At 41.6% G+C, this 20,465-nt stretch overlaps 1 protein-coding gene and 1 long non-coding RNA gene across 6 annotated transcripts in view; both read right to left on the bottom strand.

Moving 5' to 3' along the window:
* Window positions 1-11,698, bottom strand: part of LOC105990158 — a 33,748-nt gene extending 22,050 nt beyond the window's left edge. The window contains exon 1 of the long non-coding RNA XR_001175289.1: window positions 11,557-11,698. This is a non-coding gene — a long non-coding RNA (uncharacterized LOC105990158). The remainder of the gene's footprint in view (window positions 1-11,556) is intronic.
* Window positions 11,699-15,468: 3,770 nt separating this feature from the next.
* Arhgap25 (Rho GTPase activating protein 25) overlaps window positions 15,469-20,465 on the bottom strand; it is a 79,917-nt gene continuing 74,920 nt past the window's right edge. For 3 of the 5 annotated variants that reach the window (XM_013022516.1, XM_013022518.1, XM_013022517.1), the window contains exons 10-11: window positions 19,644-20,152; window positions 15,469-17,186 (exon numbers count right to left, since the gene is read on the bottom strand). In XM_013022516.1, the coding sequence (XP_012877970.1) occupies window positions 16,973-17,186; window positions 19,644-20,152 (723 nt within the window). In that variant the 3' untranslated portion in view covers window positions 15,469-16,972. The remainder of the gene's footprint in view (window positions 17,187-19,643; window positions 20,153-20,465) is intronic. The other 2 variants (XR_001175299.1, XR_001175300.1) reach the window with 2 other exon arrangements.

The raw sequence follows: 20,465 nt of genomic DNA, 5'->3' as shown, positions 1-20,465 counted from the left end.
CTGGCTCTTGAACCCCTCCAATTGCCACATTATGGAAGGACTGAAAAGAAAGGAATAGTTAAGGATGAGCATCAGCCAACACTAGTTGAATCTGTAGCATGTTAGAAGAAATTCCCAAGCTGCATGCAAGTAGCTCATGCCTGTAATCATAGCTACTCAGGAGTATAAGATCTGAGGATTCCTGTTTGAAGCCAGTTTGAGCAGAAAAATTGAAGAGACTCTTTTTTAATTTTGCTGTAAAGGTGATGTACAGAGGGGTTACAGATATGTAAGTAAAGTCATGAGTACATGTCTTTTTGAATAGTGTTACCCCTCATTTTGTCCCATTATACAGCCCCCAAGGGACTCTCATCTCCAATTTCTTAGCAAAACTCAACTGGTAGAGCACCAAACTTGGGTGAAAAACCTAAGCAAGAGTGCGAATCCTTGAGTTCAAGCCCCAGGACTGGCATAGAAAGAAAAAGAGAAAGAGTAAGAGGGTGAGAGGAAGACAGAGAGAGGTGAAGGAGGAGGAGGAGGAAGAGCTCGAAACAATTAGTATAAAATGCCACCATTTTAGTACATTAACAACAACAACATCAAAGAAAAACCCTTGTGTCCACGTCTTGGAGTTCATTTCGCTTAGCATCATCCTATGGTTGTATGCTCATAGCCATTGAGCCATTCTGCTTATCTGCTAAGATTATCCTAGACGCACACTATTTGTTGCAATTAAGGCAAACCATGGGACCTTTGTTTCTTTGGGTCTGGCTTACTTTACTTAATATGATTTTTTCCATTTCTTTACAAATTACTATGTGATCCATTGTTTCTTTTGTATGTTCTTCCCCCTATGGTATATCCCCTATTGTCACTGTATTTGATTTTAGTACCCTGGTATTGTATATACGTTTATCTGAATTAAGGAAGGGAAGAGAACAACAGAATGTCAAGGCAAGGGACATGGATGTGGGGAATATTCACAAGACAACATGTGGGGAATGATCTATACAACTTGGGGGGATTGGAAGGGGAGGGAAAGTAGGAAGGAAAAAATGAGGGAAGGGGCAACAAGTTTGACAAGAAATGTACTTATTAGAAATGTACTTATTACCTTACTTATGTAACTGCAACCCCTCTGTAATCACCTTGACAATAAAAAAAAGGAAAAAATAGCCAACATCTTGATTTCAATCCATTCTTGTCTAGTCACATCTGGGACCTGATTCCATGCAGCCAATTGTCTGTCGGTTCCAGTCTGATGATTCCACTTTGGTTAGCCTAGCTCCTCTGTTCTGGATCCTTTCCTTCCATCTTCTAAAACATTCTATTGCCATTTCCTTCTCATTGTAATATTACTCCAGCACCACCTTCTCACATACAACTCCCATATTGGCATTGGATGCTCCATTTATGCCTATCCCAACAGCAATCCTGTGCATGCCTCTATTGCAGCCCTGCTCCAATCCCTTTGGAAATCCAGATGTAGTGGAGCTAGATGTGGTGGTGCACAATGGCAATCCCAGCATTTAGGAGGGAGCTGAGGCAGGGGCCTTGCCATGTTTCGGAGCAACCTGGTTCACATCATGAAACCTTGTCTCAGGAAACCATCACACAAAATCTATGTGCTGGAATTGTGTTTCTAAGAATTTAATTTCCATACCTACTTAAACCTTGCCTCTGACATGACTTCTGGTAAGTGCCCATAATTCTTATTTTCAAATTGGTTTTTATTCTCTGTCAGAACATTTTGTTTATTTCTTTAATAGTGTCAGTTATGACCTTCAGATTTTTATTTATTTTCCTTCTTATTGCTGCTTCTCCCCTTCTAGAAGAACCAAAAGTAAAACCTTCCTTTCTTGTCTTTCTCATAGAGCCTGGAATTTTCAAGGTTTGCTAAACCAGGGAAAACAATCATTACATATCTGGTATATAATAATAAAAAGCTAGTGCTTGCAATACAATCTGGAGCTGCTTTGCTGAATATATGTCCCCAAACTAATTATTTCTATTGTTGAAAATGTATTTTGCTTTAAATCTAATGTCCATAACATTGTGTGGAAACCAGGCAGAATCTTTGTTGAGGTGGTGTTTCCTTTTTTCTTATGTGGTGCTGAGGAATCGAACCCAGGGCCTCATGCATGCAAGGCAAGCGCTCTACCACTGAGCCACCTTCCCAGCCCCCAGAAGTGGCGTTTCCTAATGATGACTACATACCCTCTGGATGGGTTTCCTTCTTCATGACCTCTAAGCCATAGAAAATTCTTTTAGAACTCTTACAAAAGGGTTTCAAAGGAAGCTATTAGAAACCCCCTTGGTCATTCTCTTGTGGTTGTAAAATGCATGCTTTAGGTCAGTGCTAGGATAGTTGTGATGCCATCTCCAAGCCAGGACTCTGGTACTTCTCAAATTGCGTTCCCAACTCAACATAACTGTCAGGAAAGTATTTCATTCAAAAAATACTGTGTCCTCAATAAGTGTGTAATTAGTAAGCCAGGCATGGTGGTACTTGCCTATTATCCCAGCTACTTGGAAGGCATAGATTAGAGGATCTCAGACCAAGGTCAGCCCCAGCCCCAAAGTAAAACAGTATCTGAAAATAACTAAGTGGAGAAAAGGCATAGTTTGAGGAGTGAGGTGTCTGCCTACTAACCTAGAAGCCCTGAGTTCAAACAGCAGTGCACGAACAAAACGAAAACAAAAATCACCCTGTTATTTGTTACCATGACTAGATGTTATCTTCTTTTCCTTGGCCTTCAGTATATATAAATATGAACAGTAATCATCAAACATTGTTGGGAGTGTTGAGGTCATATTAAAAATAAATAAATAAAATCTGGATAAAAGTATGAGTTCACTAAATAGTAAGTGTTCAAAAAGAGAGCGCAATAGCAGAGCTCCTTATAAGGGAAGAAGCAAACTAGGTAATGTTTTCTCTTCAAAGATACTTTTCTGTTCTTTTGGATTACTTTGTGAGTTAAAAAAGACAATATTTAATTAAAGGCATATAATCCTGAGTCTAATAGTTAATCCACAAATAACTAGTCAGAGGTTTCTAGAATTTTTCAGTTCACGGTTTCCTTAAAAAAGCGTTTTATAGTATTCTTGGCTCCAAAGAAACATATAGTTCCACCAGTTATAAATTAAAGTCAAAGCAATTTAAGAAGCATTTATGTTTTAACTTAGTAGCTAGCTGTTTGTAAAAACAGATGTACATTGAAAGAAAAACAATAGATTCAAGATTTCATTTGTAAATAACCACAATTACTAACAGGACACATACTCCTGTTGAGTGTTATGTAGTTTCTCCACCTGGAAGCACATTGAACATTTCCACCTTCCTTTTCCTTCCCATGATAATTTGCATGTGTCACTCGTGTTTTATCATACCACACCTATATCCTCAGTTCCAGAAAATTCAGTATGATTGAAAGGGATGCAGATAATCTATTGGAGATATTGAAAACTACTTCCGGCTGGTTGGCTTTCCTGAATTCCCACATATAGTAAGTATCACTCTATTCCCCTCAAAAAACTAAAATAGTGAAGTCTCCTTGTGTGTTTGTGATGGCTGGGGTAGTAGGCAAAGGCACACCAGTTGGGAACCACCAGAATTGTTATTTTTGGATGCCAAGAACTATGTTATGACTTAGGTCTAATCAATGACACAGAAAGATACAATCTGTGTTCTACTCTTTTGTGAGATTCATATGTGAGACCAACATTAATAAATTGGTCTTGTCAATAGTGATGTCTATGTTAATGCAATGCTTCTGAACCAGGTGGAAGATGTCTACATCATACAGCAAGTCTTGTTTCCATGGAGTATATTTAAGGGAAGTTCTCCAAGATCACTTCATTATTTTAATGATATTCAGCCAGGTTGGAGGTCTAGAGCATTGATCTTAGGTATCTTTTGTCTAGGTCTCAGGCAGGCTTTAGTTTACTACCTAGAAGCAGGATGTCTAGTTTCCTGGCATCTGGGTCTTAGACCCCCGTCTTTAGCTCTAGATCCCTGTTATAAAAATGATTAGGGGCTAAAGGGGAAAGGTCCCAGGCCTCTATGTTAAACTAGCCCTAGGAAGTCATAGGACTTCCACAGAAAACATTGTAGAGGGTTTTCACTTTAGCCTCCAAATCTAGTCCAGGGCCCCACCAAAGTACCGTAGACCTTTAGTATAGTTGGCAGTGGGTGGATGGAAAGCCATGAGTCTAGAGCTCCCACTAGCGGCAGGAATAGACCACCACCATGATTTGATTTAGCATTTGACCTACCTAATTCATATTGGGCTTAACAGCCAGGCCTACAGTACACCAGACACATCACTCTGTCTTGATTTTCATGAGGACATTTCTCTACGCACTGACAATTTTCTGTTGACTCTTCATGGAACAATTGTTGTCTATTTCTTTATAAAACGTATCTTCACTGGTAACCCCCAAAGCCTCAGCCACTAGGAAGGAGTTTGAAGTCAACTTTGGCTTTGTGCCAGTATTGAGGTCTGAATGCAGGGCCTGGGTGCTGTCGCTAAGTTTATTTGCTCAAAGCTGACACTCTACTGCTTGATCCATACCTCCATCTCTGACTTTTTTTGTGGCTAATTGAAGCCTAATAATCTGAAGCCTGCCCAGGTTGGCTTCAAACTGAGATTCTCAGATCTCATCTGCTACTGCTTCTTGTCCTCCTCCTCCTCCTTCTCCTTCTCCTCCTCCCCCCCTCCACATCTTCTTCCTCCCCATCCTCCTCTTTAAATTTATTTATATTTATTGTAAAGGTTATGTACAGGGGGGTTACAGTTACTTAAGCCTGGTAATGAGTACATTTCTTTTTGAACAATGTTGCCTCTTCCCTCATTTTCTCTCAGTTTTCCCCTCCCAACACCTCCTCTACAAGTTATATGTTCATTTTCAACATAGTGCCTATTGAGTGTCACTGCTACATTTGTTCACCCTTTGTCCCACCTTCTTCTCAGTTTTTTTTATCTTTAAGTAGTTGTACAAAGGAGTTACCCTTCAACAAGCAGTTTATAAATACAATCTATCTTGATCAATGTCACCCCTTTAAACAGTCTCACCCATCCCTCCCAAACTACCCCTTCCCTTGCTTTTCTTAATTTTGTAGGATATACATTGAATTCTTGACTGCATTCTTCCTCCTCCCTGCTCTTCATTAATCTACTCCCCTTCCTCTTAATTCCACGTCACGCTTTTCAAGTGCCAGTTTCCTGGTGGGGTTTTGTAGTTGTTGTTGAACTATGATTTTGCCTTTTTAAGGAATTACACTGTTTGAGTTCTCCACTAAACCTCCTTTATTTCAATTAATGCATTTGCATATCATGAACTAATGTCCATTTCCCTCTCTTCCTTCAGCAGGTTTGTACGAAGGATTAAAAAGAGTTTTCCCTCCCTCTTTCCCTCGATGATGTGGTTTTTTAACCCTGCCTTTCTGGGTGTCAGGATGCTGTGATGGAGAAGCTCAGCATGAAGAGCTCAAGATGCCTCTTGGCTTCCTGAGGTAGAGGCTGCAGATCTACTTTGAGCCTCAGCTCAGTGGGACCCTGTGCTGCCTCCAGGTCCAGCCCAGACCCCTCGAGCAGTTTTAGAAAAATCGTATTTGCCTGGCATATCCCCACAAACCCATCACAGAATAGCTAGGCGAGCATAGGCTAGGCACTCAGGGTTCTTGGATCAAATTCAGTAGTGCCTGAGCACCACAATGAACCAAAAAAATGTTCATAGCTGAAAAATAATTTCATAATAAAAATGCTGAATGTTGTCATTAAAAGCCAACCTTTCTCTCATCCACTGAGTAAACCTCTCATGGCATTTCTAGGATACATGGCATCAGGACTCTGATCTTACCTCCTTTCGTAGAACATGAAAAATGAAACATCAACCTATTGTTCCTAGTTATGAAGCTATTACTCTTACCTGAATTGCAAGAGAGATTCTGAAAGTTGAAGATTCCTCTGCATTGAAGAGCTAGATGACAATACTACTTGCTTATTAAGTGTTCTGTATCAAACTGTGTCACTTGAAGGTCATTTGATGAGGCAGGACCTCAGAATGTGACCCTATTGAGAGATGGAGACCTTAAAGAGCTGAATAGGCTATAATGAAGTCATTGGTGCTTCCTTCCTTACAGGAAGAGAGTAGGAAACAACACCCTAGAAATAATCATGTGAAGACACAGGAGAAGGTGATCAACTTCGAGCCAAGAAGACAGGTCCCAGAAGAAATAATTAACTAATTAACCTGTCCACACTTTGATGTTGAGCTTCTAGCCTTTCAGATTGTGAGAAAGTAGATTTCTGTTGTTAGTGCTGTCTAATATGTGGGACATTGTCATGGCTTTATGAAAAGGGCTACACCAAGGTTTGTTTGTTGTTTTGTTTTTTACAATTTTAATGGTGGAAATGCAAACATCAAAATGATAGCACTTAGAGTAGAACTGGGAATCCAATTCAGATAAATCTCACTCTGGAATCTTTACAGAAATTGAAAATTAACTGTCCACCACCTTGTCTCTTTTGAAACGATGGCTTTAAACAATATTTAAAGAAGATTTTGGAGGACACATATTGGTCAGTGAACACTGCTACCTATAGCATTATGTCTTCTAGCCGAAGACCTAACTTGCTTCTGCATGTCCAGCTGTTTCCTCAATATCAGCCTGGAGGAAACATGGTAGATACAGGTCCTGTGGTTCCTTGGGATGTATTTGCTCATTCCTACACATTGCTTCATGCAAGGAAGCTCCCCATAGTAGACTTGTGTGCTGGAAGATTCTATTTTCTTAGGCTATTTCAGACACTCGATGCTCTCACTAAGGTCCAGACTCTCATTTTTGAGGTGCACACTGTAACTGGGAGGAATTTCTGTCCCTTCCACACCCCTCTGTGCTGGGAGTATGCAGCATGGTTGTGGATCTCACTGTGACATCTACAATGCAACAGGGAAATAGGGTACACAGTCTGCTTTAAGGAGAATGCTTCATTCTGGAGGTCAAGTACAATACCTTAGTCTTCATGCAAATAGCTAAACACATATAGCTAGCCCTTTGAGGCATCATAAAAAAAGCCTGATACCCGGAGTTCAAAAAAAATCACCAAAAAAATCACTCTTGCTAAAAAGCACTGGACCCATAGCTAACTTAAACCAAGAGAAAGTCTTGACATCCCTGACTCCATTTTACATCCGTCTTTGAGTCTGACTCTTTCTGCCCTCCAATCACTATGGAGACCTGGAAGGACAAGTCTAATCAACGACATCATCATGATCAGGAACTGAAACCACCCCAAGGAAAAGAACAACAGAACCCAGAAGGACGGACCACCCCTTCCACGAGGACAATTACCTATGACGATCAAATTGCATCCTAGAGCAGGAAGAATCATCTCACAGAAACCAGATTGCTTCCCACAAGTGCTGGCAGAATAACTCATTCTAACCCCTTACAGGACCAGAATGGAGAAAAGGATCCATTTTGCCCATGGAGACTATTTCAGTTTGCACATCTCTCTTCTTCAATTTACCTCTAAAAGCTCATGTCTATATTCCAAATCTGGGTCTGCATACTTACTTCATTCTCCCTGTGGTGTGCCCAGGCATGTAATAAATATTTCTCTGTCTCAACAAAAAAGAAAAAAGAAGACAAGGCCTGATGTCTAAAAAAGTTTTCCATCTTGAATAAGAAGCAGGTTGGTTGCAGATTAGCCATTTGTATGCCCCTTGTATGGCTGGCTCTGGCTGCTCCTGGGGTTGTGGTTTTGAGCAGCTCCAGAAGCCACTTGAAGCTCCATCATCATCACCATTATAATCATGATAGTAGTCATTACCATCTATTATAGTAATAAAAATTCCTTTTAAGCAAATTAATAAAGTGATATCTTCAGATAGGCTTCTTAGAGCATCTCTTGAGATTTTAGAATCCCTGAAGGCCCTATGTGCATGAGTTTTTACCTAGCTACAATGGACAATTGTGACACACTAGCATTTCCCCATTCTAGAGGTGCTACACTGCCATTTCTGCTCTACTGAGGCCGTCCAGCAGCTCATAAACCTCAGCAGCTCATAAACCTCCTTGGGATGAGCTGAAAACTGTACCCCCTCCAGGATGCTGCAGCTTTGCAGGAGCTCAGCTTAGTGAGCTGAGACAGTCTTGGTGGAAAGGAAACAGGCCCTTGCCTCTGGGGTGGGGCCTCAAGAGAACAGGATGCAGACTGGACTAGAGTCGCCCCTCGCTCCTGCAGCAGCCACCTGGAGGCACTCACCCTCCAACACAAACACACACACACACACACACACACACACACACACACACAGAGCTCCAGATGAGACACTACCTTTGCCTTCTGCCTCCCTGTGATTTCTTCATGGGGTTTCCAACTGCATCCTCCAAACTCACCTCGTTACTCTCTTCAACACTTCAGCATCTTAGTCCAGGAAGTGGGCCTGTCTTGCCTTGTTCCTGACCCTGACCCTTTTCCCCCCTTGGCCAGCAACTGGAATTATGCTGCTCTCCTTCTCCTGACTGCATGATAGTTTCTGATACGTCTCTGTGTCCAGTTGGCCAAGGTTGACTATTAGTATGTAAAATCAGATTCATTCACTAAAAAGCCAATTTGTCAGATGGCCAATATGTTCAATCGCTAAAGATTTTGTTTTGAAGTATTGACTTTGCTCTAAACCTGCCCTAGCTCCATCCACAGCCCTAATAGCTGCCACAAAAATGATTTCTGAGCTGGGTGCCAGTGGCTCAAGCCTGTAATCCTAGCTACTCAGGAGGCTGAGATCTGAGGATTGCATTTCAAAGCCATTCCGGTCAGGAAAGCCTGTGAAACTCTTATCTCCAATAAACCACCAGAAAACCAGCAGTGGCACTGTAGCTCAAGTGGTAGAGCACTTGACTTGAGCTGAGAGCTGAGGGACATTGCTCAGGCCCAGAGTTCAAGCCCCATGATAGACAAAAAAAAAAAAAAAGATTTTCAGTAGACACACAGTAGTTTTCAGAGTCAACTTATTGACAAAAGCAAGAGCAACAGCAGAAACAGGTAACTTTGCTATCAAAAAAGAATTCCAGCAATATCTAGTATATGTATGAGTCAAGCGGCAAAGGTCAGATAATGTGATGTCAGGAAAATGAACCCTTAGATATGTATTTTAATGTTTTTTCTTTCATGCATGTGTTTCTAACGGATTTATAAGATTATCTCTTTGTTGCTTTGTATGTCCCTCCCCCACAGTATAACCCCTGCTTTCACTATATTTGATGTCAGTATAACTTGAGGAGGAGATGGGGAAAAAACAGTTGTTTAAGGATACAGGTGGACCTGTTGCAACAATGAGAAGTACAAGTTGTCATGTCCAAAACGAGCTTTACAAAGTCGGTGCGGGGGGTGGGGGGTAGGGGAGGGAAGGGGGAAAGGAGAAGGATTGGGATTGGGGGGAGGGGGGAGGCTGGGAAGGGATGTGAAGGGTAAACAAAAGGAGGAGGCTGCAATGCTTGGCAAGAAATGTACGCATTATCCTGCCCATGTAATTGTAACCCCTCTGTACAGTATGTTCACAAATAAAATAAAAAATAAAAAAAAAGAATTCCAATCTAGCCCTGGGATTTTTGTTAGGATTAAACCATAAAGCCTGGAGAAAGAAAAAAAAAAGACAAGGCTTTCTAAATAGTGGGAATAAAACACTAGTGTTCCTCTATAGCAAATAAACTGATCAACCTAAATGAACTGACCAATTTGCTCAGCAGATTTAATCTTGTCAAACTGCTATTCAGGGGGAGGCTGGCTATTGTTTTTGTGCTCATTACTTAGACACAGGTAGGGCGATTCCTCTGACACTGAAGCCATTGTGACTGGGTGATCTGTGGTAAGAATCTGGGATCTGGTTTTGATGCTTGTTCCTGTCATCATTTATTGTATTTTCTCCCTTAAACAACAACCAATGCATAAAGTGTTACACTTGAAATATGCCAATCAACTGTAAGATGCATTCCAATTTCAAAAACATTGAAATGAAAAAATGTGTCTTAGCCCGATGCCAGTGACTCACACTTATAATCCAAGCTACTCAAGATGACTTGACTATCATAATTCAAATCCAGCCTGGATAGAGAAATTCAAGACACTCTTATCTCCAATTAATCATCTAATATGGTAGAGCTGGAAGCATGGTTCAAATAGTAGAATGCCAGCTGTGGGGGCCCCTGAATTTAAGCTTTCATACTGGCATACACACACACACACACACACACACACACACACACACACACACACACACGGAATGTAAACCTGGGCAAATTATGTACCCTCTCTAAACCTATTTCCCTATCTGTAAGAGGGGAATGATACTGTCAATTGCCTAATAGTTATAAATGAGTATTAATTAAGATATCCCAGGTAAAGCAGAGAATTCCATACTTATGGGGTAGAAAATACTCAATAATTTTATTATCTCTTTCTGTGGCACAAGAGAACTGAGTGCCTCATGCTTGCTGAGCAGTCACTCCTGAGCCATACCTCTTGCCCTTTTACGTGCTGGTTCTTTTTGAGACAGGGTCTCCTTTCTAGTCCAGAAGTACACTGGACTATAATACACCTATTTTAGGCTTCCCGCCACCACTGGGATTACAGATGCATAACACCATGTCCGGTTTCCTTTCTGTGGAGACTGTCTCCACAGGACAGGACTTTTCTATCCCAGCTGGCTTGGCACCATGATCTGCTCAATCGGTGCTTCCCAAGTAGTTTGGGATGACAAGGTGTGCTCTGTTGTTCCCAGCAGATAAAAGAAAAACAGCTGTTATAACATTTTGTTCTATCATGGGTACAATTTTCTTATATCCATGCATAGATAGCATTGGCCTCATTATACAGATTATCTTTTATGGAAGTCAACTATTTTAAGATTGACATAACAGTTATCAAATGCCATGTGCTCTTTGTATATTTTGTTTCTCCAATTACTTTCAGAAGAGCCATGGGGACACACAAGAACCACTGCCAATGAATTAAAAAAAATATGAAGTAAAATTCACGACTTTCACATCATTGGATCAATAATATGAAATCCATTATGAGAACATAAAAGCAATAGCCCACAGCTGAGAGCATTAATTTTGCTTAATACTCAGCACTACAGCAGGTAAGCAACTGCAGAGTGACACAGAGTAAAGACTCTCCTAATTGAAGCTATCTTTTTTCAGTTTTTCATAATATAGTTGCTCCTCCATATCCAAAGGCTCTACATCTCACAATTCAACCAACTACAGACAGAACCTACCCTCCCCAAAACACACCTGTAATAAACATACACATTCAATTTCCTTTTAATTCTTCCCAAAACAATTCAGTATAACAACAACATCCATACTGGCTTGGATATTATAAGTAATATAGAGATTCATTAAAGTATACTAGGGGATATTAGTAGGATATACACACATAGGCCACTATAGCTAATAGACTTGAGCATCCATTGATTTTGGAATCTACAAGGAGCCTTGGGATCAACCAATCTGAAGAAGATAGTAAGGGGTAATGGTATCCAGTCCTAAAATATGCACAGTACCTAACGCAGTCCACTTGCTTCCTAGTGATTAAGTTCAAGTTCCCACAGAATGTTTCTGTCCTGCAGCTCCAGAGCAGCTGAGCTGAGCCATGTGTTCATCTAGCTTTTCCCTTGAAAGGGGACCAGCAGGAAAATCGCTGCACTCTTTCACAGGCTGGGAAGGAACAACTTCTAAGAAAAACAAGAGTTTTGTATCTTTGCCAGGAGCAATGATTAAACTCAAGAAGCAAAGGGCAAGTTTATGTTAATGCACTGTTAGATGGGCCTTGTTCAAAGTGGTCATGGGGCAATGCTTCCTCTGCTTGCTAACCCACAACTGTTTTGAAAACAGTCAGACCACGTGAAACAGAGCTGAAGACACTCTACATCAAGTCAGAGGACAGAGCTTATATTTAACTCATGACACATCCCAGATGAAGAAGAGATGGAGAATGTATGACCCTATTTTCTTCCCCAATACATTATTCCTACTGAGTTCTTTATGTGGAATAGGCACATTTTTCTGTCTAAAGCACATCCTTTAGGCTTATCCAATGTGCCCTGCTTGGCCATCATAATCTCCAAAGAAGAGGGAAGGTTTCTCTGAGTGGAAAGAAGGGTTGAGAGTAAGTGAGGAAATTCAGCATGGATGTCTAAAAGACTAGCCTCATCCTTCCTTTGCCACAAAGAATCAGAAACTCCATGCATATCCTAGTCCCTCAGAGTTATCTTTTAAGAGTACAGTTGATTTGCCAGACCATGAATGACTCCCTGCAAGGACCTGGTGACACCTGGCCATTCCAGTCCTTCCTTGGAATAAGCAGATGGTTAGGACTTTGGGCCATGGAGAAGTCTTTACCTGTAGGTGGCTCTGCTTTGCTGCCGAGTAACAAAAGACACTCTTAGGGATTCTTTCCTCAATACCTGCCAGAACCCTTTAAACCACACCCTCAAGTATCTACCTTCTTTGCCTATGAATCCACTTAACCTTCAAAGCAAGGACATCTCAACATTCTTGGATGATTTGTTTTTGTTTTGTTTTGTTTTGTTTTGTTTTTTGGCCTGGTCGTGGGGCCTGAACTCTGGGTTTGGACACTGTCCCTCAGCTCTTCAGCTCAAGGCTAGCGCTCTACCATGAGCCACAGCACCACTTCCGGCTTTTTTCTTATGTGGTGCTGAGGAATCGAACCCAGGGCCTCGAGCATGCAAGGCAAGTGCTCTACCACTGAGCCACCTTCCCAGCCCTTGGATGATTTGTTTACACAAAGTTACATTCTTCTTCTAAATGATTGAACACATAATAAGCTAGCTAAGGTGGAGAGAGAGAGAGAGAGAGAGAGAGAGTGAGAGAGAGAGAGAGTTGCCATGACTACAAATGGGAAAGAGGAGCACATGGATTCAATGTTATTATTAGCATGGGTTTGGAGCAAACTCAGCAGTTTTAGAACCAAGTGAATTCCTAGAATCCCTTCTCTCAGATCTCTGCTTCAATTGGTATGGGATAGGATGTGAGCATCTGAATGTCTATTTTACCCCTCCTGAGGTGATTCTACTGTGTAGCCAAGACTGAGCTCCACTGTCTTAAAACATCAATTGATAGCACAAGCAGATGAAAAATCTCAAATAAGGTGTGTAGTTATACCCAGGAGCTGTCACCTGCTTTATATTCTAGAAGCACTCAGCTTGGACTTGGCTTTCCCTCATTAGAATTATAGAACTTAGATCACTAATAATTGGAGAAAACCTCAGGAAAAGAACCTGTTTTTCTCAAGAAAAATTTCTGTTTCACTTTAAGACTGATTCCTTACTCTCCTGAGAGGTAATTGGTTATTTTGATTCATACTAACATAAACTGGTGTTTTGAGAAGGAAGTCGTGAAAAGAAACAAAGAGAATATGAGCTGTGGGTCAGGAGACACTCCCCCACCCCCATCACTTCCGTTAGTTTCCTTCCTTGTTGTCAGGGGAATACTGCTCAGTCACTGTCTCAGCCATACATTCCCTGCCCATGGAAGGAGTAGGCGGTTTAAATATACTCCAGAGCATCTTCCAATGTTGTTATTCTGTGACTGGAAGAGAGTTTTCCAGTATCAGAGGAAGTGAGAGTTGCAATTACACATCCCTGTTGAAATTCCCTCCTCACTCCCCATAAGAAATTGCCCTGGGGGCTGGGAAAGTGGATTAGTGGTAGAGTGCTTGCCTAGCATTCAAGAAGCCCTGAGTTCCATTCCTCAGCACCACATAAACAGAAAAAGCCAGGGTGGTGCTGTGGCTCAAGTGGTAGAGTATTAACTTGGAGAAAAAGGAGCTCAGGGACAGTGCCCAGGCCCTGAGTTCAAGCCCCAGGACAGAAAGAAAGAAAAGAAAGAAAGAAAGAGAGAGAGAGAGAAAGAGAGAGAGAAAGAGAGAGGGGGAGAAGGAAGGAAGGAAGGAAGGAAGGAAGGAAGGAAGGAAGGAAGGAAGGAAGGAAGGGAAAGAAAGAAAGAAATTGCCCTGGGAAATCTGAGCCATAAGCCCTTCAGCTCTGAATGATAGCCTGGGCTGGGGACAGTCACAGGTCCACCTGGTCTCTCTCCTCCTTGCCTTATGTGGCAAGATGAAGGACTTCATATGATTCTTGTAAAAGGCATCCATTTTAATTATAGGATCAATCTGTGTTTGCCCTGCTCTGCTGGAAGCACATGGCCTGCTCTTTGCTGCTATCTGCACAGGAAGTGGTGGAATGCGGAAGTTTACCAGATGTTAGTGTCCACATGTCTTCCGGTTCCCAGCCAGTGGAGCCCAGCCAGCTGTCGCTGTGGCACTGTGCTCCTTGCCCTGCCCCTTCTCAGCAGCCCGAGGCTGCACTGTCATCTCCAGCTTCTGCCTTTTCTGATCAGAGCTCAGGGAAGTTGGTGAAAATAAGAACAAGTGTTTATTTCTTAGATCCTTTGCAGCAGGCTCTGTACTAAAGAATGCCACATTGGTCTCTTCATGCTTCAGACACTGACCAAAATCTATTGGGAGGAGATTATTTCAGATAGTGACCTAGTACAAACTGTCTCATGTAGTGTGTAAACTCAGTGGGAAACCAGACATCTGCCTTGAAGTGAAGAGAAACATGCCCTGATGTGTGTGAGTGTGTGTGTGTGTGTATATGTGCATGTGTGTGTGTAAGTGCACGTGGGTGCTTGTGTCTGGGAATTAAAAAAAAAAGAATGCTGTCAAGGAAGCAGTTTTTAGGTGCAGATTGCAGAATTTTCCAGGCATGTGAGTAGAGGAGGGTATGGGGATGAGGGCATGGCTAGAAAAATACAGTCCTGTATTGTCATAGGAAATCCCTGGGACCAACAGCTGGCAGAGATCATTCTCCAGGACTGCCTTTCTGAAACTGATTCCTTGGCCGCAGTGACACAGGGAGCTATCCTGTCATCTAACTTGTGCTTACCTTTATGAGGCACTGGGAACATTGATACCATATCCCAGATCTTCCCTGACCCTTCCTTGCAGTCATGAGGAACTAGAACTCTGGAACATGAAGTAAAGTGTCAACATTCTCATTTACACATGCTTCTGAAGCTCCAATGACTCTCTGCTGTCTCAGAAGATGGGTGGAAGGAATAGGATCAGAGGCATCTCCAGACTAGGAGGGGGATGGGATTCCAACATGGCATTGTCACTGTGTGCTCTTGGACCCACCATGGACCTGGAACATAGACCGCAAACTGACCTCAGGGCTTTCTTGTACTTTCAGACAATTGTCTCCTGTGGAATTGTGGTACTGGCCACTTCCACACTGCACTCCACTTAGCACCCAATGAGTCAAACATGAAGTATCTGTAGGGAACGCATGTATGTATCCATGCTAAGAGAACTAACTGTGGGCACTCATCAACCCAAATCAGGAACCCAACAAATGATGCCATGCTTGTAATTGTAATTAAAAACAAGTAGAACCTAGGAAATCAAATATTTTATTGCATTTCTTAACAATATCCCAAATGACCATCTTTTAATCTTCTGCAAGCAAGACTCTAGGATGGAGCTCTGTGTTGTCTCCCACCCCAATCAGTGTGGGGTACAGGTGGTGGTGCAGAGCCTGAGCAAAGGAAATAAAAAAATAACATCTAGAATCCAGGTGCCAGTAGTTCATGCCCATAATCCTAGAGTCTAATATCTGCAAGATAACAGTTCTAACCCTGATGCTAGCAAGTCTAAGGACTTCTTTTTTAACAACTCATTAACAGAAAACATAAAAGCTTCAACCAATCTATCCAGGGTTAAGGGGCCTGAGCAGGAGCCTCCGATGAAGAATAATAGTTATCTGCTGGGAAAGTTCTTCTAGTCTAGTGCCTGATGAGTTTTCAGGATAGGGAACTTGTTTTGCCATTTGAATATTAAACATCATTCTTGGTTCAAAAAAATTATCAATACAGGCCACAGGCAGCTTTGACAAGAGCCAATGAGATGCATACTTACATCAAGTCACCCTGAAGGCCATTTACTATCTGCAATCTGAATGTTCCTCACCCTTGGGAGAGTAAAATCACTCACATTTTGGTAAAACAAAAGAATTACTGACATCCAATGAAAACACACAATGAGTCTGTCAGGAGAGCACAGTACAGTTGGAAGCTTTTGTTCCCAGGTCCTCCATACACAACTGGGGGTACTGAAAGAAAAGTGGAATGCACCCTTCACCAAACCAGATACCATGACAGCGATGCACCTGCTCCAATGGCAGGATGTCTTTTACTAATTCTTATGAAGGTTTTGCAAAGATTACAAATAGCCTTTCTTCTTCCACCTCCTCCTCTTTCTCTTCCTCTTCTTCTTCCTTCTTCTCTTTATTTAAATACAATTATCCATTTATAAATAAAGTTGATGGCTTGCTTATTTTCAGTCTAATAATAGGTTTGGGAATTCTTGGAGGGTGGGGATGTGAGGATGGGGTTCTTCCTCCAGCAGGTTCAGCTTCTCAATCATTACCTCTGTAAGTGACTGCTTCAGAGCTGAGTACTTGTCCCTAGGTCTCTGAGCAGGCCTCACAGCATCTAACAGGCAAATGATTTCACACAAAAAATAAAGAAATAATGCCTCAGCTTAACTCTATGCCAGGCCCACACTTCGACCTGAATCCTGAGATGTCCTTCCCCAAGGGTCATCATTGGACCTTAGCCAATATACCATGGGAAGTCCCATTTTCACTCTGTCTGAGACCATACAGAAATAACACAATTGCCTCATGCATAAAAGCCTCGTGTCACACATGTCCATATGTGCCTCTGTTGACCCTTATCTTCTGAAAATTCCTCTGATTTATTTACTACGAAATGTGTTTCTCCCCACAAATGTCCTTTTCAAGACTCTCAGAGAGTACTTTGGTTTTCCAGTCAGGTAGATGAGAAGCAGCAGAGCTGGGCCTGTCTCAGGCTATCCTAGCAGTACATCTGGAACCCTCAAACATCTGTTTTGGTCTTGGGCTCCTTCATTGATTTTACAAATTCTTTGACTTCTTCTTCCAAGACTTTGTTCCTCCTCTCGACATCCTCCCGAGAGCGTTCCACATTGCGGAGGCTGATTTCCAATGCAGCAAATTTCTTCTTTTCACTCTCCAGCTCTTCATTGAGTCTTACCACTTTAGCCCAAACATCGTAATTTTCCTTCTCAAGACTACAAAGGAAAGAGAAGTTGTATTTATAACTGTTTTGTTACATGACAACCCCTTTGTACAACCACTTAAAGTTAATAAAAAAAATAAAGAGAATAAAAAAGGAAGTAGGACTTAAGAAGAAAGAAAGAATGGACAAATGAAAGAACGAACAAATGAAAGAAAGAACAGGGTGTTAATTGTAGATTTTCCCCTTCGCAACTCTATACTCTTGTTTAGAAGCTCTTGTTCATTTTCTTTTCCAAAACACAAGACCCAAATCCAACGGATGCCTTTTTCTCCATCCTGCAAGAAGAATTTCCAGCCAATCTGGATTCTAAGAGCAGGTCTAGGCCTCGCCTTTGTCATTTACACCATCTTATGGCATCTCTTAAGTTACTATTCTGCATGTCATTTCATGTTTTCTATCTTCAATCAGATAATAAGATCCTTGAAAGAAGGGATCATTTCTGACAGATTTGTATGTCTACCCCTATAGCAACTTAACATCTGTCCTGTTCAACAGAATCTGTAGAGGCCACATCCATATTCCAGATTCCCAACATTTCTGGGGGATTCAGGTGGTATGATTGGAAATTTGCCTCAGAATTTCATTCTGTTGGATACTGCCTCCCTATTCCTTAAACCACTTGCATGTGTTCTTCAAACATGAGTGCCCCTTTTAGCCCTTATCTCGGTCGGATATAATCTTTAAGGAACTTGACATACTCTGCGTGTAACAGCCTCTCCTCAGAGCCTTATCTGTCCCTCTATATCTCTTCTTAGAGTAAAACTAATTTCATTCCTTTTGGCTTTTACATTCTAAATCTAGTTTTCTTCTCCAAGTTCTCCAACCCTTCTGGCTAGGAGAAAACCCCAGGTGAGATATTGTGCTAGAACCTAAGCACTACTTCTAGTGAACAGGTAGTGTTTGTGTGGGTTCTGGAGTCTGGCTGACCTATGTTAAAATCCCAACTCCATCAATGTCTGGCCACATGACCTTCAGGAATGGTTTTATACGTCCTGAGTTCCATTTCTCCTGGGAAATGCAGCTGCTACCTACTCTATAGAATTGTTGTGGATATTCAAGATCTTTCTTACACATAAAGCTGTTCTGATCAAGAGCATCCACCTCTGGTGCAGCTGGTTCTTTTCCTATCAATGATACTCCTCTGCTAGAAAGAAATGGGAGCCTTCTCTGTAATAGCTTTGATCATAGCCAAACTTTCACAGAATTCATCATTCCACAAATGATCGATTTCAGGGTCTCAGACAATAGAGCTGCCTTTTGTTTATAGGGTGACAGAGATCTGTAGGAATAATGGGTACAGGCTAACAATAATCTTCCTTTTAAGTACCTAAGTGGGTGAAGACTTCTTTAATCATTCTTATAGACGAAGTATCTGTAAATATGGAAATCCATCAAGGTGCACTTCATGGCCTTATTACTAGTGTGGATATGGGCAAAGCTGGTTGGGGTTATCTTTCATGATAAAGAAGTTGCTGAGAAATCGGTAATGTCATAAAAGGTCCCAAGAAGACACTACCTACGCCACAGAGCAGATTGTAAGTATAAGCATCTTAGGAACTGCATGAGACTGGGGCATTAGCTGCTTAAGGGCTCCCACTTGTGTTCCCCCCTGTAGCCTGTGTTCAATGGGAAGCTGGTGAGTAGCTGAAACATGTCAGGTGAAAACTATTCAGATGCTTCCATCTTAAACAGGCTTTCTGATGGTTAAGATAACCCCACTGGGTCCTGGACTGCTGTACTTTTCCTCCTTGTCCTTGTCTCCCCCTGCTCCAGATACTTTCACCCATCCTGTGCATGAACATACCAGACCTGCTTTCTTCTTGTGACCTCTGCACCTTGGCTTCTTTTGGCTGCTGTGTTCTTCTTCAATCTGGGCCTGACCTTCCCTCACCTTCTTTGGCCTTTTACTTAATCACCACTGTCTCTCCATTTAACATTAGAAAATGGACATCCTGAATTCTCTAACCTCTTGACTTAGTTTTTTCCATCTGATATAACATGTTCTGTTACATGTGTTTTATCCCTGCCCACTCTCACTAGAAGAAAGCTCTCTATACAACAGGGACTCCTCTCTTGTCTTCTTCAGTGCTAGATTACTGCTGGCCCATTGGAGATGCTTTAAAAATATTTGCAGAATCAATGAATGACATTAATATGAAACCACTGTAAAAGTTTTTCTCATTTCATTAAAAATATACTGAGCCTTAAGGAACCACTATTTGGAAATTGTTGTTTAAGCTCCTTAGGCAATTTTCATAATTTTTCATAAATCTAATCATAAGTTTAGGATTTTCACTCAAGTAGCCATTTAACACTCCTTACCTGCTTCCTTATTAGACCCAACTATTATGGACTACTGTCTTTGCTAAACAGTTCATAATGTGACTCCCCATGGCTTCCAAAAGATGGAAGCCAAGTGCTTCCTAGTGCTCCTCTGCATGGAACTTACTTTTTTATCTGCTCCTCATACGTTTGCTTCTGTATTTCTATTTCCTTCCGTAGTTCCTGGACCATCCTCTGCAAAGAATCCAGTTCTTCTTCTCCAGAGTTTTTCCTTCCAGGCCCAGTTTCAGAGTTTGTTCTGGAGTCGCAAGCAGAGGAAGATGGAACATCTACTGTGCTCCCAGAGACCTCTGGCAGGACAGGGACATTATCATAGGTGGAAGTCCTCTGGGAGTCAGAAAGATGGCGCAAGTCCTGAGACATGGTTCTCCTGTGCCCTTCCCCTGCCTTGGCCCCTGAAGACCAAAACTCATTTTTAAAGACCTCTACTTTGTTGTTATTAGCACTTTGAAAAGCTGATGTCAAGAAACATTTCCGGTTAGGGAGAGTTTGAGTCCTTTTTCGAGATTGTGTCTTCCAATCTCCTGGCTTTTCCCTAGGGGCTTTGCTGCTGTCCTCTTGTTGCTGGTCACTTGGCTGTAGTCTAGTGGGACTAGTAGCATCCAAATCACTTGTCTAGAAAAAAATATTCATAGTGTTACATAGGTTTTCCCACTCACATATTATGTCCCCAAGATTAAGAATTAGAGCATTGCAAGAAAATGTGCATAGTTGCTACTCTCAGAAGACCATTACTATCACCTTAGTTTATTATCTGTATGGAAATTCTTCATAAGAATATTGCACTTAGGAAAGTTGTTCATGCTCTAGAGATGAAGTGCTAACTAAAATAATTTGTTTGCTTATGGTGAAAGAATAAACTAAGGAGGTCTTTGTAACTATGACACACAGCCCAAGAGTTATACAGAAAAGTTCAATAAATTTAACT

Source organism: Dipodomys ordii, unplaced genomic scaffold (assembly GCF_000151885.1).
Source record: "Dipodomys ordii isolate 6190 unplaced genomic scaffold, Dord_2.0 Scaffold63, whole genome shotgun sequence".
NCBI lineage: Eukaryota > Metazoa > Chordata > Mammalia > Rodentia > Heteromyidae > Dipodomys > Dipodomys ordii.
This window is presented reverse-complemented; position numbering and strand designations above follow the sequence as displayed.